This window comes from Colossoma macropomum, unplaced genomic scaffold (assembly GCF_904425465.1).
Source record: "Colossoma macropomum unplaced genomic scaffold, Colossoma_macropomum, whole genome shotgun sequence".
NCBI lineage: Eukaryota > Metazoa > Chordata > Actinopteri > Characiformes > Serrasalmidae > Colossoma > Colossoma macropomum.
Window position 1 is genome coordinate 7,675,380 of NW_023494788.1, and position 20,819 is coordinate 7,696,198.

At 41.0% G+C, this 20,819-nt stretch overlaps 2 protein-coding genes across 3 annotated transcripts in view; both read left to right on the top strand.

Annotated features, from left to right (window-relative positions):
* Positions 1–7,643, top strand: part of ccnd2a (cyclin D2, a) — a 253,009-nt gene extending 245,366 nt beyond the window's left edge. For both annotated transcript variants that reach the window (XM_036568215.1, XM_036568214.1), the window contains 2 exons: positions 640–788; positions 7,113–7,643. In XM_036568215.1, coding sequence (XP_036424108.1) covers positions 640–788; positions 7,113–7,286 — 323 coding nt within the window. In that variant the 3' untranslated portion in view covers positions 7,287–7,643. The remainder of the gene's footprint in view (positions 1–639; positions 789–7,112) is intronic.
* Positions 7,644–13,086: 5,443 nt separating this feature from the next.
* Positions 13,087–20,183, top strand: tigara (TP53 induced glycolysis regulatory phosphatase a). The gene is made up of 6 exons (XM_036568216.1): positions 13,087–13,248; positions 13,967–14,004; positions 14,081–14,202; positions 17,808–17,885; positions 18,184–18,294; positions 18,943–20,183. The coding sequence occupies exons 1-6, from the start codon at positions 13,217–13,219 to the stop codon at positions 19,336–19,338; spliced, it is 777 nt and encodes a 258-aa protein (XP_036424109.1). The 5' UTR covers positions 13,087–13,216; the 3' UTR covers positions 19,339–20,183.
* Positions 20,184–20,819: the final 636 nt, after the last annotated feature.

The following is a 20,819-nucleotide window of genomic DNA, read 5'->3' on the forward strand; positions in this document are numbered from 1 at the left end:
AGACAGTCAGTAGAAATTTTGTCTGTGATGCTTAAAAAGTTCATGAACTGAAAGCCATTTGTTCTACACACATTCTAATGATGGTAATAGGAACTTCGAGCAACAACCTGTGCTGTTCTGAGCATGCACAGATTTAATTAGTCGCTTACTCCTGTTGCGGCCTGCTGTCCTACTACGGCAGACACATTAGTTTGCCGAAGTTGCTAAAACACGAGGTTTAAGTGAGTTAATTTCACATTTCTATTCAATAAGTTCAATGCAAAATGTTTAATGACACTGGTCAATATAGTGTCAGTGTTTTCATTTTTATCATCAGGTGAGGAAAGACTTCATTTGACCATCATAACGCAGATATAGCCTTTCTTCCTTCCAGCTGTTGATTCTTAAATCAGAGCCAGTTTAAAGGGAGCGTAGACACTTTCTATACCAGTCATTAAACCATAAAATGGTAGATGCTGCCCACAAGTGAGTCCTCAGTGAATGGGCGGTAAATATAGCTAAATAGTTAAAAACTGTAAAAAAGGATTAACAAATTACAAATTACGGTTTTAGCACCATAGAAATCTGATCATTTTGGACTCGCTCAGTAGCGCCTTCTAGTGTCCAAATCCCTAATTTTTTTTTTCACAACTCCCTCAGATTTCAACTTTGCCATGTACCCTCCATCCATGATCGCCACAGGCAGCGTGGGAGCAGCAATCTGCGGCCTGCAGCTCAACAGCACAGACCGTTCGCTGTGGGGGGACAGTCTTACAGAACTGCTGGCCAAGATCACAAACACAGAAGTTGTGAGTATCCTATCCTTTATCTAACGACACCTCATTTTAAATCATACAGTGAGATCTACAGGGCTTTTCCCCCGGCGGTTATGTTAGGCCGATTTCCTCGACATGAATTTGTGCTTCTTTGCTTCATGCTAGATGCCTCAGTTTGATAGCAATGCTTGTTTATATTACTATGAATCAGAGCTTTTACATCCACCCACATCATAAATGCTGTACTTTTTTTTTTTTACAGTAATACACTGTAAAACAGAGCCAGACAGATCACACGATGGGATATGCGGTACATTCAGAACAACAGAAGCAGTTATGATAAGTTTGATGACACAGTGGCATGTGCTTTAAGACTGCTTACTCAGTGAAAAGAGTCAATGAGTCCCCTTTCATGCCTTTCATCAGCAGTAGTAATGCTAACCATCAAGACCTGGATATGTCAATGAGTGAGAAGCAGTAAAAACGGAATATATGTCTACCCAGGGCTACATATTTGTATCATGTAAAAAATAAAGTCTGCACTCCAACTTGCTGGCAATGCATCAAGCCCTTTTTCCCCATAGTCTTTTACAGCTGTCCCATAATCCCCTTCGCTGCCTCTGGCACTTTGCTCTGCTATTCGCCCCAAGAGGTCACATGCCACATGTGTGTTAAGCTATGTAAATGCGTCTGAAACGGCGCGAGAACAGTGGAGTGGGTGTGTGGTGGAAAGGAAGAGATCAGGTTAGTTTTGTGCTTGCCCTGCACATCTCGGACATGAAAGCAAGCTTGATGTAGGCGGAAAGCAGGACGGTGTGGAGTAGGAAAAGAGACAGGGGCCTAGAAACACAGCCAGACGGCCATGTGGCCCTGTGGCAGGGCACCCAGTCCAAACACAGGCAGGGCTTCAGCTGCAGTGGGGAGGGGGAGCAGGGGAGGACTGGCTTTTGTCAGGGTGCTAGCCTGCTTGAAGACCAGGGACAGAGGCGTTTGAAGGGGGGCCGCATTTTGGAAGAGTTGACGGCAGTGCCGGTAACAGTGGTGTTATTTAAAACCAGACTTCTGAGATGAGAAGGTCCCCCTTTTGTCTGCTTAGCAGTGCCCCTGAAAAACATCAATGCACCATTTGGGTGTGTGTATGTGTGTGTGTATGCATATGTAAGTGTGTGTGTGGCTGCGGCCCTGTGCAAGGAGATTGCGCTTTCCTCGTTATTTACTCAGTGGGCATGCGTCCAGCTCCAATTCAATCTCACATTCAGACGCTGAATTACTGGAAGTGAAATGGGATTGACCCCGACTGAGAGACCGTGAGGAGGGAGACCACAGAGCCGGGGCGCAGCGGCTTTATGCAAACGACTCACAAAGCCTCACACATAACACACTGCCCCACAAGGGACGGTCTCATGGTTCTTTGAGTTTGAGTTTCTTCTTCGGGAGGGAATGAGTGGAAGAAATGCAGCGAGGAGCAAAGAAAAACAAGGTGGGGAGAGAAAAGACAAGGGTCCAAAGGGAGAGCCCAGAGGTACGCTGTAGGTGTCTGCCCTGACCTGGAGAGGTCAGCCCTCCTGCCCGGAGTTCACCACCGCTGGGAGGACGGCTGCCGTGGCGGCGTGTGGCGTGTTAAGTTGCGCACCGTATCGGAGGAAAAACAAACAGTCCTCCGGAGCAGTGAAAAGTTCTCAGTGTGCGAAGAGTGTGAGGTCTCAGCCAGTAGAAATGAACTGCCTGCTCCATGATCAACTCTTCACATTCCTGGATGCCAACAAGCCATACCTTTGAAAAACATGCAGGCGGGGGCGAAGGCAGTTTGGGTCTACTGACTTTTTTGGAGGCCGGAGATTTTTTTGGACATTTTTTTTCCTCTAATTAAATGTTAAAGAAGTCTGCGAGGAAACACTGTCTTGCATGCTTTACCTTCCAATCTTATTCTGTTCTTTGCAAAGGCTGGACCTTGTCAGAAGTGATTGCCACCTCTCCAATATCAAGGGTTACTAGTTACTTTCATGAAGACCCTGTAAATGTGACTTTTTAAAGATCAAAAATGCTAATATTGCTAATAATTAATTATCTTCAACCTAGGCTTATATGACGAGAGATTGTCTGTCTTCTTTTTCGGGCAGAAACTTGGGCTGGTGGCTTCTGCTTTATGCTAGAATGCTAGACCCTTTCACCCTAAAGATATGACAGGTAGGACAAAGAATCAGGGACGAGATAGGGAGGTGGTAGGATGTAAAAACTTTGCCACAGGAAACAAAAGATATGGAATATGTGCCTCAACATAAACTTTAAGAAGGTCCTTTGAACTGCACTGAAAGCTAACAGCTGCTAATTGGCATTATACTAATGAAAATTGTTGACTGGTGGCTGCTTGCCTTTACTTGTCATTAGCCAAGTTAGGCTCAAATTATCCTGTAATTATGTATCCATGTAATCATGCATTTTAAATCGGCAGAGGAGCCTGATGTGAGAAGGCCTTGCAGACTGAGACTGAGGTGGGGAGGAAAGTGGTCAGGGGGAACGTGATGATGACGCTGCCAACCTCCCCGCCGGGCACCCTGCTGACATTTGTGGTGTCCAGTGCCTGTGGTTTTCAGCAGACATGTGACAGAGCCAACCAGCCTACTCTGGTCGCTGTTGCTGTGTGTGTCTAAGTGTGTACGCATAGCCTCAAACACACCTGGTGGGGTACGGTGTGTACACCAGTGGGCTCCACGCTTTCAGGCCAAACCAGGATGGCTGAAAATTTGGCTTCGGCGACTCGTGCAAACTCTATGGCCTCTCTTCTCAGAAAGAAGCAAAAGCAATGAATATTCCAGCTGGCATTTGGTGTTTACAGTAAATGTTGTTATTGTAGCTAATGTATACTGTAAATGATGCTCTTTGGCTTGTTGCGTTTCTCCAGAGGGCCACTGTGAGTTTTCGTCTCATCATTAGCGTTCAGTCAGCTGGCTTTGAATTAGTTGAGCTTGCGTTCAGATACGAATTAGTGGAGTTCCTGTATGGTTTGGGTTGGGGGCATGGCTTCCCGCACTGAGCTCTTTTTGCCTTGGCCTCGTCGCAAGATTAAGCTCTGGACTCTGGATGAATGAACAAGAGGGAAACACTGGTGAGCTTTTGTAGGGATGCATGATTTCCCCTCTCACACAGTGAAGTCCTTGCGGCCACTGAAAAATCCAGGACTTACTAAAAGTAGGTGAAATGTCAGTCATCAAGTTGAGGCATGTTGAGAATGCTCATCTGCTCAAAATATCGCTAAAGGACACTAATGTTAGGGCTAATGTGAGCTTGAAAAGTTCCATTTTTTGGAGGAATAACTGCTCCATCTTGGGCTGCAGGATCAGGACCCCTGGCCTGTTGCACCAAGCCTCTGGGACCACATTTTAATCCCTTTCGTTTCTCAATGCTCTGCTGGCCCCGTAATGAACCCAGTGAGTCTTTTTACTCCCCAATAAAAAACAGACAACAGTGCCTTCTGCTGTCTGTGGTCTTTCTGCCTGACTCCCCTCCTTCTTGTACAAGATGGCATAGTGAGTGACATCACGGCGACTGCCGATGGTCCTTCAGCAGAGCCTTGTTTGCCTTGCGGTTACTTACAGCTTATCCAGTGTCGCCCTCCTCTGGATTAGATCATGGAGAGGCTCCTTTCAGAGCCAATCCCAGTCCTACCAGTAGTCACACATTGAAGTCATTAAAAGTTGCTTGAATTAAGCCTGTGGGGCTTGGCGCAGGCTTGCCTCTGCCTCTATAAAGAGTGGCGGCGCAGAGGGGAATGTCTTTTAAGAAGTCGGGCCTGGCATTCTTGCGGTAAGACACAGGCAGTTCCTTTGCATGTTTTATGCTTTAGTTAATTTTCTCAGAGAAATTTATTTTTTTATGACTAATAGCGGCACGTCACAGTGGGAAGCCGGAGACCTCTGGAGGAGATTACAAGGACGGCGGTCGCTTTCCTCTGCAGCGACACAGACGACTACGCCCTCCCAGCGGCACCAGGGCCTTTCCTCGACGAAAAATCACACGCACCTTCTGGCCATAACAGTTGCTTTCTGAGGACACGTTTTACTGAATGTGACTAAATCTCTCAGCGATGTCACGTCTCACCATTAAACGAAAAGTTATTGCCCACTCTTTATGTTCTTCATAAAGTTTAAGGCTTCTTGGACCGCCCCACACAGTCGCTCAGAGGACCTTCGTGGGTGATAGCTCCGTTCTTTTGAGCCTATGTATATATGCAAAACACTTGCTTGGCCTGAGAGCCACACGTTACATGGGTTTAGGCTGCATCCCATCAGTTTTTAATTAGCAGTAAATGTCAAAGGAATGCAGCCTCTCCACAAGCAACACATTCTCTACAGGCCCTGCCCCTGAGGCAGCTCGCTGAAGAACTCTCCCACAGACGCCTGGTGTGCCTCAGACCCACAGAATAGCAAAGAGGAGAGTGTGTGCAGTGCACTTTGACTGAGCTCCACTAGAGGGTGCCAGTCTTGAGTGATGGAGTTGCCGGATTGTGAGCTCTCTGGACATTTTTGGCTTTTTCAGTCAGTTTCAGTGGTTTAGACAGCAAGCTAAAATGCTGGATTTGATTTTCTTTGACAAATTAATTAATTAATTAATTAGAGACTCTGGGCAGATACTCACCTATTCTTAGCTTCTTAAAAGGGGAATTGCACCAGTTTTTCAAACTTTCTGCACAATTCAGTCAGAATTGCTATAATATGGTATAATTGCTATAATGTGCTATAATAGTTTTGAGATAATATTTTGACCTATTCACCTATTTTTTAATAAGATTATTCATGGTGGACATGCATGGTGTTGTGAGGCAAAATAGTCCCCAAAGAAAAAGTATTTTTTCAGATTTACCATAATTTTACCATCATTAGCATTACATATAAAAACTCAGGTGCATGTAGGTTCCCAGGTAATTTTAGATAGTAAATAAAATGGCTGTATTTGACCCCTGGTTCCTTTTACCACCACTGTAAAGACAGTTTGAGTCAGCAAGATTCTCTTCTCTGCATCATTTTACACCAAAACTCTTTGATTGACTTTGTGTACATCTTGATGAGTAAATTTTACAGCAATGTTGAAAAGATGGTGGAATTTCCCTTTAACTTCTGAATATGAAGTATGGCTCCATGCTGGCTGGTGGCAGGTGAATGAGCACACTTTGCTCTTTGAAGCTGTAAGCAGAGCTGTGGTGGGCTCAGGTGGGACCCCCTAAGGCTGATACACTCTTGTTAAAAGGGAGAATTAAGATAAAAGCCCTCTCTTTGTCTTTTCACAGGACATGGATGCAATTAACATAGCTTTAGTACACGCAGCATTTATTTTCAGGGTTGTCAGGGCAACTAATGTTGTGTGTCAGTGTGTGCGTGTGGATTGGTGTCTGGATGGAGGGAAGAGGTTGACAAAGGCAACTGATCACAACCTGTATTCTTCATACAATCTTTTCTTCTGACACTTGTTTTTTCAAGTATTACTACATGGGACAGGTTTTGTCTGGTCATTATTTCTTACGGAGACATAAGATATAATTGCATATGGGTCTCTAACATGCACAGTGCTAAAGTGTAATGTAGCACTTTTCAACTTTATCAGTTTGCCAAAAATTACAGTTTACACAATTTTCATCAACCAAGGCGTATGGGATGTCTGACATTTTAGTCACTGCTGGTGGATCTGTATGACCATACACTTCGATACACCTGCAAATTCACCTACTTCCTGCACACTATGGCCTTTGGCATGGCCAAATGCAGACACTTTTTTTTGCCAATCATTAATATGTGCTTTGCGACCCATTTTCCAAACATCGAACGAGACATTCACTGCACTGTACCACCTTTTCTCAATCTGTGAATCCCGTTGCACACCCCACAGGTATTTATAGCCTGATCATCCTCGTGCAACACTTTCTGCAGCAGCTTGAAGTTACTACCACGGTAAACACACAAGGTGACAAGTTTTTTGTCCGGGGAGCTTATTAAGCTTAGCCTGTTGAGGGTCGTAATGCCAAAAAGTCAAACATACATTTCTCTCTCTCTTTCTTTGTCTCTCTTTCTTTCTCTCTCTCAGATGCTTCTTCAAATGGTATTGGTAAAGGGTAAAATTCTCAGTATTTATTTTAGCAGTTTCTCAATTACATGAGACACAGTAATCTGTATTAATGGATGCAGACACAGCAGGGGCACATACTTTTCTCAAGTTTATGCAAATAACATCATGCTCTTTTAGGTCTTTGTATCTTTCAGTTCTTCCGAAAATTGCACTGTAGCAATACCTTCATTCCTTAAGCTCCTGAATGAATCTGAATAAATCAGTATGAGTGTATGAATCAGTATGTTGCTGTTGTTGCAGGACGTGCTGAAGGCGTGTCAGGAGCAGATTGAGCGTGTGCTGATGAACAGCCTGAGGGAGGGCCGCCGGCAGCAGCACAAGCAGCAGCAGCAGGATCAGGGCCCGCGCAACAAAGCCCTGGACGACCAGGACCAGTCCAGCACCCCCACCGACGTACGGGATGTCAACTTGTGAGCTCGCAGAAGGAGCGGCGCCTGGATCTGGATCCGTCTTCTAAAGGAAAAAAAAAAACAACAAAAAACAAAAATGACAAAAAAACAAACAACCCCATCAAAAAGTGCTTGCTAGTCTTTGTAGTTTTTTTTATTCTTTTTTTTTTCAATGAAAAAAAAAGTTCCCTGTACATTACGAAATCAAAGATATTTTAGATACGAAATAGATATTTTTGAAATGAATTGATACTGATGCAAAAATCTCTATGGTGCCTCAGATTCAGAAGGGAAGCCTGTAGTATTTTGCAAACTATTTTTGATTATAAACAAAAAGGTGTATTACAAAAAAAAAGCTGTAGTTTAAAAAGGCTTTTTTAAATAGAGTCAACGTTAAAAGACTGGCATGTAAAGGTACACATTGCGGGGCTATGTTTTTTTTCTGTTTTGTTGTGTTTTGGTTCATGTTCGAAAAGCCTGAGCTTGAACACACGCAGGGGTGCCATGAAGCTGGTTAGTGGATTTCCCCCGTTTGGCTGCGTGGTTGAGGATGTAAACGATGCGCGGGACAGTTGAGGCGGAAGCCTTACGCTGAGAATGTGATCGGTTTCTGTTGGGACAAGGAGCCCTCTGGGTGAAGATTTGGTTAGATATGTTTAAAGTCAGCATTACTTGTCAACAGATTGCACGTGGAATGAACGTGGCTCAAGGTGAAAACAGCCTGTTTTTCAATGTATCAACCAAATTTGGCACAAATTTCAACAGTTTTGCCCAGTGTTGGGGGGGTGGAATGTCTTAAGAACAGGCTATTATTATTATTATTTTATTATTTTTATTTTTATTATTATTATTATTATTATTATTATTATTATTATTATAAGTATTATTATTATTATTATTATTCTATCAGCAACTTATTGTCTCTCAATTTTCAAAATACAGAGACTCCAATAAGCTTTTGTCAGGCTGCTTGTGTGTGCATGCATATGTGTGGGTACATGAAAGTGTGTGTCAGAGAGAGAGTGAGCAAGCGAGAGACTGGGTGAGCGAGAGAGAGAGTTGTGTGCTTCGTTTTGGTTAACTATCTGCAAGCGTGCGGTTCAGGATAGACGGTGAGGATTAGACAGGAGATAGTGCTTTTTGCCTGCTTCGGAGGGCCACGGGCCGCCTGTATCACTGCCTTCTATTCATGCGCTTTTATTTTAGTGGCCTGGGACATGGGGCTGAGCCCAACCCGGCGACCGAGAGGAGACAAGACACAGAGAAGAAGAGAGGGAGGAGAGAAGTTTCCATATCAAAGGGTGTGATGGAGGAGGTTCTATTTCTTACAACCTCCTGCTATATTCCTATACAATCTATATTTTAAGTTTTTTTTGTTTGTTTGTTTGTTTGTTTTTTTGGCTCATCGCGGTTTTGACTTGAAGGAGCCCGAGGCTGCTTTGATTGTCACTCAAAGAGGTGCTAGAGCAGAATTAGGACTTGCAGAGTGTGGATCCCTACATGCAGTCAAAGAAAGTGCAGGGTGGCGTGAGATTTCGTGCTCAGCTGAGGAGGACGATGGTGGTGGTGGTGATGATGATGATGTGGGTGTGAGGAGAGAAGCTTGCTGCTGCTGAGGTGGACATAACGATGGCATACAGGAGAGGCGGAGGCCAAAGGAGAAGATCAGACGTGGTTTCCCGGAAATCGTTGCGATATTTAAGTTCTTTTTTTTTTTCAAATCTGTTAGTTTGTTCGTCTGTTAAGTTCGTTTTTGTGTCTGTCTTAGGTTTTTGGATTACAGACCAGTATCTAAACCAGTTTGAATCGACACTGCCAGCTAAATAGTGGGGAAGGTGTCACACAGGGAAGCTGAATTGAGTAGAGGAACGTTTTTAATTTAATTTTATTTTTCTGATGGGTGCATCTGTAGTTCCTCGGTTTCAACAGCAAAGCACTTTGAGCACATACCCACCCACATAGGATCATGGTGAAGGGGTCTTGTTAGGCATTGGCTACGTATGTGTACCAGTTTTTTCGCACGCGGGCTGGTCTCCCATGTTGAAACCATGGCATGTTATGTTGGGCCCACCAATGATAGCCAGTGTGGACATTCCAACGTCAAAAATATAAACATTCCAAAATTTTTTAAATTGAGGGAAATGACAATTTTTTTAAACCCCCGTTTTCTTGCGATTTTGTTTGCTGTTCAGTTACATGCTAATTGGTTGTTGTGCATTCATAGATAGTAAATTAAAGCCTTGCAACATCAGTAATTTGCACGCAAGGGCAGATATTGTCTAATTTATAGATGAACTGGTGAAGCTGCTCTATTAGAGAAAAAAATGTTTGTTTCATATGGTGCCTTGATTCTTATTGATGCGATGAGTGATGCTCTGCCCTGCGTCTCTGTGCATTGGTCTAGCCTATAAAGTCCACTGTCCAGTCATCTCCTTTACAAAAACCTGCTGCTTCCAAAGGTTGGACTGGCACTGGATTTAATACGTTCCACGATAGACAAGACTATGGTGATGTGCACGACACATCACTCATGCACAAGCCTCTACAGAGGGGGCGGTCAGGGGCAGTCCAGCTTTGTTTGTGTAGTCTGTGTTTATGCGTCTTTCTGTGGGGTGAAGGAGACGGTCTGCTCATAAATTCCCTTAAATTCCCCATAAATCCTGATGAGTTCCAAAAGGCGTTTGGGTTCCGTAGGTCAGGTTACTTCCATTTGCTCACCAAAACAGACCCTTTGTCAACTGATTGTATGACATTCTCCTGTTTTATTCCCTTCCCCAGCTCTGCTCTGAAAAAAATGAACTGTAGTACTGTTTTTTTTTTTAGATCCTATGGGTGGCTATGTGGTTTGATTTTTTGGATATGGACCGAAATTGTTCTTCTTAAGGGTTAAGATACTGTATTCCAAAGTGAAGAGAGGTAGAAGTGGTTGTGAAGACATCAATCAAGTGTCAATATTTTTTATTGAGTTATTATTATTATTTTTTTTTTCGCTGCTAAAAAGCTATGATTTTTGTTTCAACTTATACACAAAAATAACATAGTTGTGATGTCACTTGAGTGTGCTGCTATTTTATAAACAATTGTATTATAATTATTTTACTGCTTACAGAATACTTTGAGAATGCAGAAGTAGAGGGTTATAGAAGATCATGAAATGAAACGAGTGTTCGACTGGAAATGCTCTTTTTGTACAGTATGCTCTTAAAGCATGATTCTTTTCCTTTTTCGTTTGTTTTTTTTATCTCTCGTTTTCCTGCTCTCCTACTTTTTCCCTGTCACAGTCTGTAAGTACGGTATGTCTATACCTCAGGTTTACTGGACAAAAGAAAACAAATCTCTCAGTACCTCACAACTCATCACAGTTTTTCGGGAGCCGACGAAGGACAGCGTAAAGTAGAGATTCCGAGGGACGGGACTTATAATGGTCCCTTGTCAGTGGACGTCAGCAGGCTCCCACCTGGACTTCAACCAACCATAGTGGAAGGAGGGGTGGAACAAAAGTGCCTATTCCTTCAGATGTTAGAACTGAGCTAAACACAAATATTAATATCTTTGCGTCTGGAATGTTTGAATTATGTATGTGACTCAAGCTTGGATCGTCTACAATCATCATTTTCATTGTAACATCTCAACATATATGAAAAACCCATGTTTGTTGAGTCGCACTTTGCTTCGTCCTTAACGCACCTGCCAAGATGACATTTTTCAGGTGTGCCGAAGTTACCTTTACATTAACTGCCCATTAGAGGCCTCACTGCCATATTACTGCCTTCAAATTACTCTTTAAGCATTTAAGTGTCAAAAATGACAATATGGATTCTGTCTCCTCCCTCCACTATGACATTATCATGTACCTCAATTATGTCTGTTGCACAACCTCTGTTCAATAAATATCTGCTTCAAAGAGTGTGGCGCCATATCAGTCCTGTATTGTTCTCTCCTGTTTGGTAATAGGTTGTTAGTTCATTCTGTCTTACAGCATGTCAGCCTGTTTGGATCAGCCAAATGAATGAGAAAGTGCTAGAAAAATACAGAGGGTGTATAAGTTTTAGACTGAAACTGACAGAATTGCAATAATATCATAGCATAATAGTATTATTAGTAGTAACTTTTATTACTATCTACTGGTCATTACATTACTGCCAACTGCCCCGGCTCTTACCTAACACTAACCTAATAAACGAAGATCATGTAATCTCTTATTAGTGAGCCATTAGTTATTCTTTTCACACTCTGAAACTCCCTGACAAAATAACTTCAAACTGTCCACCAGGTTTAGGCCTCTATGACCTGAAGAGTAGACTACCAAATGAAGTTAAACTGATTAGCCAGCTTTCACCTGAATCTTTCAGGTGAGCTGAAGGTTTAAGTGGCTCAACTAGAGCCAAGGATAGTGTGAGAAATTCTGCTGCTGGAAATCTTCTGATTTTCTATCAGGATTTGAGCGATTTACCTGCTGTAATGTGTAGTGCTTGTGGTTGTTGAAAATAATAATAAGTAATAGTCCGAATAAACCCATGGCTATGGCAGCATATTCTGGATGTTATTCAGATTGTTATTGTGTGTTCATTAACAATGAAAATGCAATTGCAATCATGTTTACAATTGCATTTGAATTCTGGCAGAGCTGGAGCACAACAATGAGGAAATGCAACGGCAAATGGACGATTGTTTTTCTGGTTTTAATATGTTAGATTGAGACCATCTAGACAATGAAAGTGAAATGTCAAAAGCATTGCTTTTCCATATTAACTTTTCCCAGCCATTATATCCTGCTGAAAAAAATCATAGACACAATCAAAAGTTTCTGCTGGTTCCTGGTGATGTCCAGTAGTCACTAATGGGATGTTGTGTTTTCTGGGTTTTTCATACATCTCGACGTGTATGAAAAACCCATGTTTTTGAGTCACATTTTGCTTTGTCCTTAATGCACCTACCAATATGACATTTTTTCAGGTGTGCAGAAGTTTACATTGAATGCTTGATACAGGCCTCACCACCAAAGTACTGCAAGTTGCTCTTAAAGCATGTTATGTGGGTTGATATCACAGTAAAAAGGATTCTAGTAGTTACAGGTGTCCTGGACTGATTCCATATGGTTTCCTAATGGGATCTAAAGATATCCTACAGAAACCTAGTGGTCTCTAAAGGTAACCATTAAGTCAACTTCCATTAGAAACCAAATCTAACAGGTTTTTACCATAATAGTTCTAATAGTCTTTTTTCAGCAGGGTACACAGAAATGCATATACACATTTTACATCAGGATTATATAGAATTTATATAGAATTAGAATTATATCTATAATAATGCATACTCACATCGGAAATGCAACTGTAAATACACAATTCGATGAGCATTTTCATTTTTTCATTTTCATCAAATTTAAATTTGCATCTGAATTTGAATAAAGTCAAGAATATGCTCCCATGCACGGTTTTATTTCAATAAGTAAATAATAGCGGTGAACTCGTGAGTCGGTTCCTTTAAATCGGTTCTTTTGAGAACATTGGTCGTACCGGTTCACAAGTCACGCCGAATAGATCTCTAAGCAAAGTTCATGTGTTCATAACTTTTAAATGTAACTTAAAAAACATCCTATAAAATACTGCATTGTAATCAATCGAGAAGAAGCTTTAAATGAGCTGTTTTCCCTCTCTGGGCTGTGGCTGGCCTCCTCTTTCTTTCATAAGAATGTAAATAAAGTTGACTTGACTGGTGAATCAACGAATCGTGGAATCACATACAGTCTGAAAGAATCGGTTCGCTAAACTGAATCCCAGCACTTGTTACACTTTTAGGCCAATCGGGTTCCAAGGCGGACTGTGACGTCAGAGCACAACAGCAAGACCAAAACACGGAGAGGCAGAAGAAGCCGGCAGGACTGGACTGGGGCTTAAATTTCAGCCTTTCTAGCAGTTTTGGTGCTAACATCTCTCTTTCTTTAATAAGCTAATGCTCTCATTCGGTTTGACGATAGTCAGACAGTAAGTTGAATGTATGTTTTTTTTCATTCTCGGTTTTTTCGACGCTTGTCGAAGAGATTAACCAGGCAGCGTTTCCTAGTTTCGTAGGTCAGCCTGCTCTGCTCTGCTGACTTCTTGGTAAAACGCGGGACAAAATAAACCAAAATGCAGGTTCAACATGGACTAATATACACTGTTGACACCACATGTTCTTCTGTGGCTGCTTATGCAGTATAGAGTTTCGTCCCGCCTACTGTAGGGTCTGTGTAAAGGTCAGTGCTAGAACGCAGGCTGTGGCAGTGAACGCTAGGTCCATCTCAATGTGATGTATTCAACGGAAGCTGCATTGGTTGCATGACTGCGTTATAATAACTAAAAATAGTCAGGGAATATTCCAGTCCAGTCCTTTATATAGTACCCCAACGCAGGGTGTAGGCCAGGGGTGCACAACTGTGGTCCTGGAGGGCCGGTGTCCAGCATAGTTTGGTGTTTTACCCGCTCAAACACACCTCATTACACTCATCTGTTAATTGCCAGGTTTAGTGGGTGTGTTTGAGTAGAAAAGCTACCAAACTTCTGGACCGGAGCTGTGTGTCCAGCACAGTGTAGGCACTAACTGATGTTATGATGACTTAATGACAACTTTTTTAAGCACCAGTCCACAGTTAAGTTTTAAATCATGGCTTCTGCATGTTAAAACTGAATGTTGTCTGATTTTTAACCTTATGCATATTTTCAGTGGTGAGACACAATACAACAAGGACAGACTGCTTCAAGGTAAAGTTTGTTTATGACCAAACAGCCTCTGATACCATTGTTCCTCAGAGTTGTCAAGGCTGTATGTCTCTTTCAGGCCAGGGGATAGACTCTTCTCTGTCTGAAGTTGGGATACAGCAAGCAGAAGCTGCTGGACACTACCTCCAAGACGTCCAGTTCACTAATGTCTTTGCCAGTGACATGAAACGTGCCAAGCAGGTGATCCGTGTGAAAAGGAAAAGATGCTGCAGAATGTGTTCATGACAGGCAGGGGGTGCCTTTTAGCTACAGCTCGATTTCTGTTAGTGTGGTCAGACATGTGGCCTGTCCCAAAGCCCACACTTGCGGTTTGTGGGTTTTCGCACTAATTTATGAATTTATCAAAAGTGTGCAAGGACTGATTAAGACCATGAATGTGCAGATATGTATCGTATCTTTGTGGGGCAGACAGTGCCCTGACATTCTCACAGTGTTAACTTTCTTCGCTGATATCTTCAAAACAGCTAGCATTAGAATCTCACCAAGGCACTGAACTGTGGACTGTCCCACACTTTCAGTCCTGTGGACTTCATTTGCTTGTGCCAGTGAAGACCACAAGGCGTCTAGAGTATCGAAAACACAAAAATGTACAAAGCAACAGGGTCGTCAGCAATGCGATTGGGAATCCTTGCTGTAGCGTGTCCTATTTCTCATTTTTCCATGAAAAAGGGTGCACACAAGCGCCCACTATGCACCTTTAGTGCGGCCTTTGGCAAGGACTGCATCAATATAGGTTAGGACCACTCAAAGTGGAGGGTTGGAACAACATGGCAGACAAGAAAATATTCAAATGCAAGTTAAAATGCATTTGTTTAAGAACTTACTTTATCATTCAGCTGCATTATCTTTGTAATATGAATTGAGCCACTGTGGATGGGCAAATTTGCCCATAAATACATGGTTACATAATCAACTCAGAAGACGTGTTGGAGCCAGGCCAAACTCATTACATTAGGATCAAAGACTTAAATGGCGTGATATGATGACTCATGCCTGGTGTGACCAGACACATGAGCTAACCAGATAAACAGATGTCCTTTGTGATTTTAGGGTGACCTTATGAGAAAACTGTTACTGTTTGACTTCAGTTAAGGATGAGCTATACCACTGATTTTCTGTTTGACCTGATGCCAAGTAATACCAAGGCTAACATCCTGGTGCCAATACTGACACCGATACTTTAAAAGGGGGAATTCTTTGTGATTTTTACAGTGCAGACTAATAAAAATTATTAAATAAACTACCACATAAACTTACTGTTTAGGGAAATAACTCCAAATGATCTGCCATTAGAGCATTCACTGCATCTAAAGTGGGGCTGTCTGTGCCTGTGTAAGAACCAGAGGGAGGGGGCAGAAGAAAAAGTAGCTCCTATCATACACATTTATTTGCTCTGATCTTTTTCGTAATCAATTTAATAATACTGATGTATATTCAGTTTACTGCTTTTAGTAAACATGTAGAATTGATATTTTCATGTGAGGACGGATTTTCAAAAATAAACGTCAGGATCGCATGTGTTGATATTTCAGTATCGCTCTGTCCTTCCCTACTTTCAGTGTCACACCAGCAGATTAAATTAGCAGTTTACGATGTTTTATCTGTGAGTGTATGTGCTGAAACTCTTCAGCATAGTTTATACACACTGGAGTTACTGTGTGTTTTATGGCATGAATGATGCAATTATAGTTGGAGGTGTGGTGGCTCAGATTATAAGGTTACACACCCTGAACCAAAGGGTTGTTGCTTCACACCAAAGGGTGATATCATGGTCCCGCAAGGCTGCATGCTGAATCATCTGTCCCCTTCCTCTTATCACTGCCACTGTGCCCTTGAGCAAAGCACATCTATAGAACATGTTTGAATGGTCTGTAACTTCAGTTAGTCAGGTCTGTCTTGCTTAATCCTTCTGTTATCTTTAAATTTACTAAAATCTTTATCCTTGGGGTAAATTTGACCCCAGCAATTTAAACATCTAGAAAATAATTAAAATTGTTAACCACATTTGTGTCAGGTACTTTGTTTCTTTGCAGCTGTCATTCATTTATTTAGAGACGTTAAACATTGAACGGGGTCAAATTGACCCCAAAGATAATAGGTGGGTTAATGTAGGCTATATTAACTGCCAACTGGGCTAACTGTATCGTCTAAAAATAGACTTTCCTTGACCCCTGCTTCTTTATGATTCATTTGTTGAAATTTGTACTGATAGTGTTGTAGTCGAGACCAAGACTGGGACACGTCAAGTCAGTGTCACGACTGATACATGGACTGGCCTAAACCAAATTAAACCAAAAAAAAATAAAAAATGAAATTTGTTTGTAGTTAATTGTACATTTATTATCATTACTTATATATCATATATACTAATACATTGTTATATTTCGTAAAATATACCAGTAAATATATAGCCAAAAACATTACTACATTGTCTTTTACACTGTTAAAAATGAGAGGTCAGCTTAACTCCAAATATATAATAGATACAATAACTGATTACATGGCTTTTCTTAGTTGACTCAACTTGAGGACACAAGACTTCACCCAACTCAAACTCTTTAGCTGAGTCTTAATTCTTTAGTTCTGCATCTCAGTTAGGAAAATGAAACAAATTTGTTTTTTATACTCAATTTCCCCAGACAGGACTACATCACATTATCCTAGACATTTCTTCCTCTTGGGTACACAGTTATGGATGGCTATGGCATTGCTGAGCTTCAAACTCACATCCTCCTGTTGGGTTGTTGGTTTAGTCTGATGCACCACTCAAGAACACATGTAGCAACTCAGATTTTGTGTCCATAAATGTTTGAATTGGGTGAACTCAAGTTGAGTCAAAGTCAAGAAAAGCCATGTAATCAGTTACTATATAATTTTAAGTTGAGCAGACGTCTCATATTTTACAGTGTAAATATTACAGTAATAATGACTGTTGGGGGAAGAAATTAATGATAATACTTGGCCACATAAAAAAAGCTAAATACAGCAGAAAATAGCCAATTATGTTAAGTATAATTATGTTCTATCAGCAGATTTGTGTAGAGAATGTAATATGTGTAACAATGTAATTTGAACAGTGAACTACAGTTCTCAGTAACATTATTATTATTCTTTTGATGCTAGTTAACATTTTCCATGTAAGGTGGAACTCCTTATCAGAAGTCACCTTATCACCTTAACAGGTGATGGAATAAAGAAAGTAATCTTTGTTGTTACTCATTTTAAACGGACATTGAAACTTCCGTCTGTTTCAGTCAGTTTTTGTCAGTTTTGTTTGTTTTCCTGCTTCTGTCTGTATCCTAGCAACGCATCTGCAGAGAGTTTATTACACAGAGAGAGGAATGTTTTATTATGTTTACTCTGGTTTTATTGATAATAATAATTCAGCTTCTAGTTACCTCAGATGGAGTCCACCTTACCCCGAGATCAAGACAAGACTGAGTCCCGTGATATCGAGACCGACACTGCTTGTTTATGGTCTCGAGTCCCAACTACAGCACTGTGTACCAATTTGAATTTTACTAGTCTGGCCTGCTATTTGCAGTCGTCATGCAGATCTAGAAGAATGGCCCCAAGATTCTTGCCCAACCCATCAAAAATACATTGTGCGGCCTGTCTGACATTACCCCTTTACGTGTTCCCCAGGATATAGATGAGAATATGCAGCTAACGCATTTCCCTTGAAAAATAAATAGTGAAAACAAATGGCTGTAATCACAGTCACATGAACAGTGGCTTAAGACCTAAATTAACTGACTCTGCTGTGCATGTGTTCTACATTACAGACGGCTGAAATTATTGTGCGGAAAAATAAGACATGCAGTGATTTACACATTGTTACTCATTCATCGCTTAAAGAGAGGGTAAGTACAAAAGTCTTCAGCCTCATTACATCTGAAAAAAATGATATGTTTTATTTTATTCAACTTTTGTTTACCAAAGTAGTTATAATGAGGTTATAAACTTCTTGTACGAGTGAACCAATAAAATCCTGTAATTGAAGATCTGTAAACACTCTTATGAAACTTCCAAAGAGGAGTCAAACCTCCTGGACGTGAAAGTTCTGTTCTAGTATATCTGATTCAGAGAATGATCAGCCATGCATGCTATTGATCCACTGAAAATGGACTGGTGAAAGGCTTGAGCTGTAGTGTTTTGCAGAGCTTTGGTGTTGCCGAGGGAGGCCGTGTGGAGGACATGAAGAACATGGCTAAAGCAGCAGGCCAGCCAATCCCAGAATACACTCCACCAGAGGGAGAGACCATGGATCAGGTGCGTGGGAGTGGGGGCAGGGCTGGCACCACACCTCCAATAGTAGTGGGGCAAAAGGTTCTGGTTGTAAAAATAAATATAAAAAAAATTGTGACTAAAATGCAGGCTTGCAAAACAGTGGCTGACTGAGTGAGGGAAAAGCAGCTTTCTCAGACTAACTGACTGAAACTTTCATATTGGCTTAGTAGAATCTGCTCTATATATAATGACTGTAACATAATAATAAGTATATATTATAATGATAAATGTTTCATGTCCAGATTTTTTGTTTTGGGGTTCACTGGGCTTAACTCAGATAGATAATTTTGCTACCTTAATCTAGATTAGCATGTTAGCAGTAATATTTTACGTAGTATGAGAACATAAAATGTGCTGTATGTATGTGTGCATAAATATTAGCTTATGTATCGCAGTATAAATATTTACCAAAGTGATTCTCACTGAATAGTTTTTATACAAACATTGAATTAAAAAAATATCATTGTACTTAAAGTTTTCCATGACCTTCTCTAAATGTGCCACTTTTGTTTTGCTGGTGCATTGTGTCTGTGCCAAAAGTATCTATCTATGTGTGTCTGAAGTATCATGATGTTATTTGTGCCATACTGCCTTCCATTAGAATGATTACAGAGATTGTTTTCCTCTAAGGTGAAGGTACGGATCAGCACGTTCCTTAAAGCCATGTTTCAGCAGATGGCTGACGACCATCGAGACAAAATACAGCTGGATGAGGAAACCCAGCACGCCGAAATGGACGGTCCTCTCGCAGGTCGCCCGGATGATGGCGTCCAGAACGTTCCTGCTCATGCCCTTGTGGTGACCCATGGTGCCTACATGCGGGTGGCGGTGCGGTATTTCATCGAGGACCTCGCATGCTTGATGCCTCTCGGCTCGGACAGGATTCGGGTGTTTTCAGCCTGCCCCAACACAGGAATGTGCCGATTCATTGTGACTCTGAAATGTAGCGACAGTGACATTTTGCTCTCCAGCATGAAGTGTGTATTTGCCAACCGGAGAGACCACATCAAAGCTGAGGGCACTTAAGTGAAAGACCATAAACGGAGAATGTGTAGCTGTGAAGTGTTTACAAGTCCTATTTATTTCATGTAAAAGAGCAATATGCAGCACTCCTGCCTGAAATGGTCTTGCAATAAAGTTTCATGGTCTAAATTACCAAACTTTTAGAAGGAATGTAAATACCCATAAAACATAAATGATTCAATCAGAGGGGAAGTTGATCACAATATTTCAGTTCAAAACACAGAATTTGGATTTAAACCTGTGTTTTCTGTTGATCACTGAAATGAAAGAGTTAAAAGACTTGCTTTATATTTCCCTAAAGTGTGGCAGAGATGGCGTAGGTCCCTGTAATATTTGACAAAGGAAAGCACTGAATTACAATGTTTGTCTGAATGATCATTAAAATGGATTTGATGTCTAAATGTTTTATGGCAGATGATCTAAAGTAATATATTTTAAACTTCAGTGGACTTTGTGAAATAACTCAATCAATTAATGTGTTCGTTGTCTACTGAAGAAAACGGCCTTGACACTTAGCTGTATAGTCAAGACAGCAGCCGATATAAGGTGTCTAATAAGCAGTGATTTCAAAGTGTAGCTCTATCAGAAATGTCATTAACTTTGCGAGACCAGTTGGAGCCAGTATGGTCTCTTACCTTTTGCCGGGTTAGTTGTTTTTGGTGGTTGTTCAGTAATTTTTATTGACTTTAAATGCTACCCTGAACTGTCTGTGGGCTTTAACTTTAAACCTTCTTGAGACAGCTTGTTCTTGTTTGAAATATAATTATTTTAGACATTGCTCTGGACATATATCCTATTTTTGTGAGTGGCACACAAGCAGTTTTGAGCAACTAGCAGTTTTGTCTTTCCTATTAAATATTTGTTGGACGTTTCTGACTACTTTTAAATTACTTTTTATAACAAAAAAATCAGTTAAAATAAATACAAGCTTTTTAGTGATTTAGTCTTAGAACATGACCCCCTTTTTATCTGGGTAGGCGGATATCTATAGATGGTCGGTAAGGATTGGTCTGACTCATGAAAAAATGCCTTTGACATCTATTAAGCCAATCCCAAAAACACTGTTTTGAAGTTCATATTTACTTCTACTTCCATGTGATCATAAACTTTTATTACTCACTATTCAAATGTTACTGATTCACTATAAGAGTAGGCACCACTGGTCATATGTCACTTTAAATTCTCTGTTTTTATAGTTCCGTTTAAACACAGCAGATATGATAAATGTGATGACTCAGGAGAGCAGTTTCGTTCCATTATTCTGAACCACCCAAGTGGCATTACAAAGTTTACATGGCTCCAAGGACAGTGAGGTACAGTACATTACTACACAGTGACCAGCAGACATTTCTGTTCTTGCTTTTAGTAACTTGGGTGTTTTTTTTTGTACTTTCCTGTACTGAACAGCTGTTAGAGTCATCCCTGTATTGTATGTTATCATATGTGCTCTAATAGCTAATTTTTTTGGATGGGAAATTCATAGT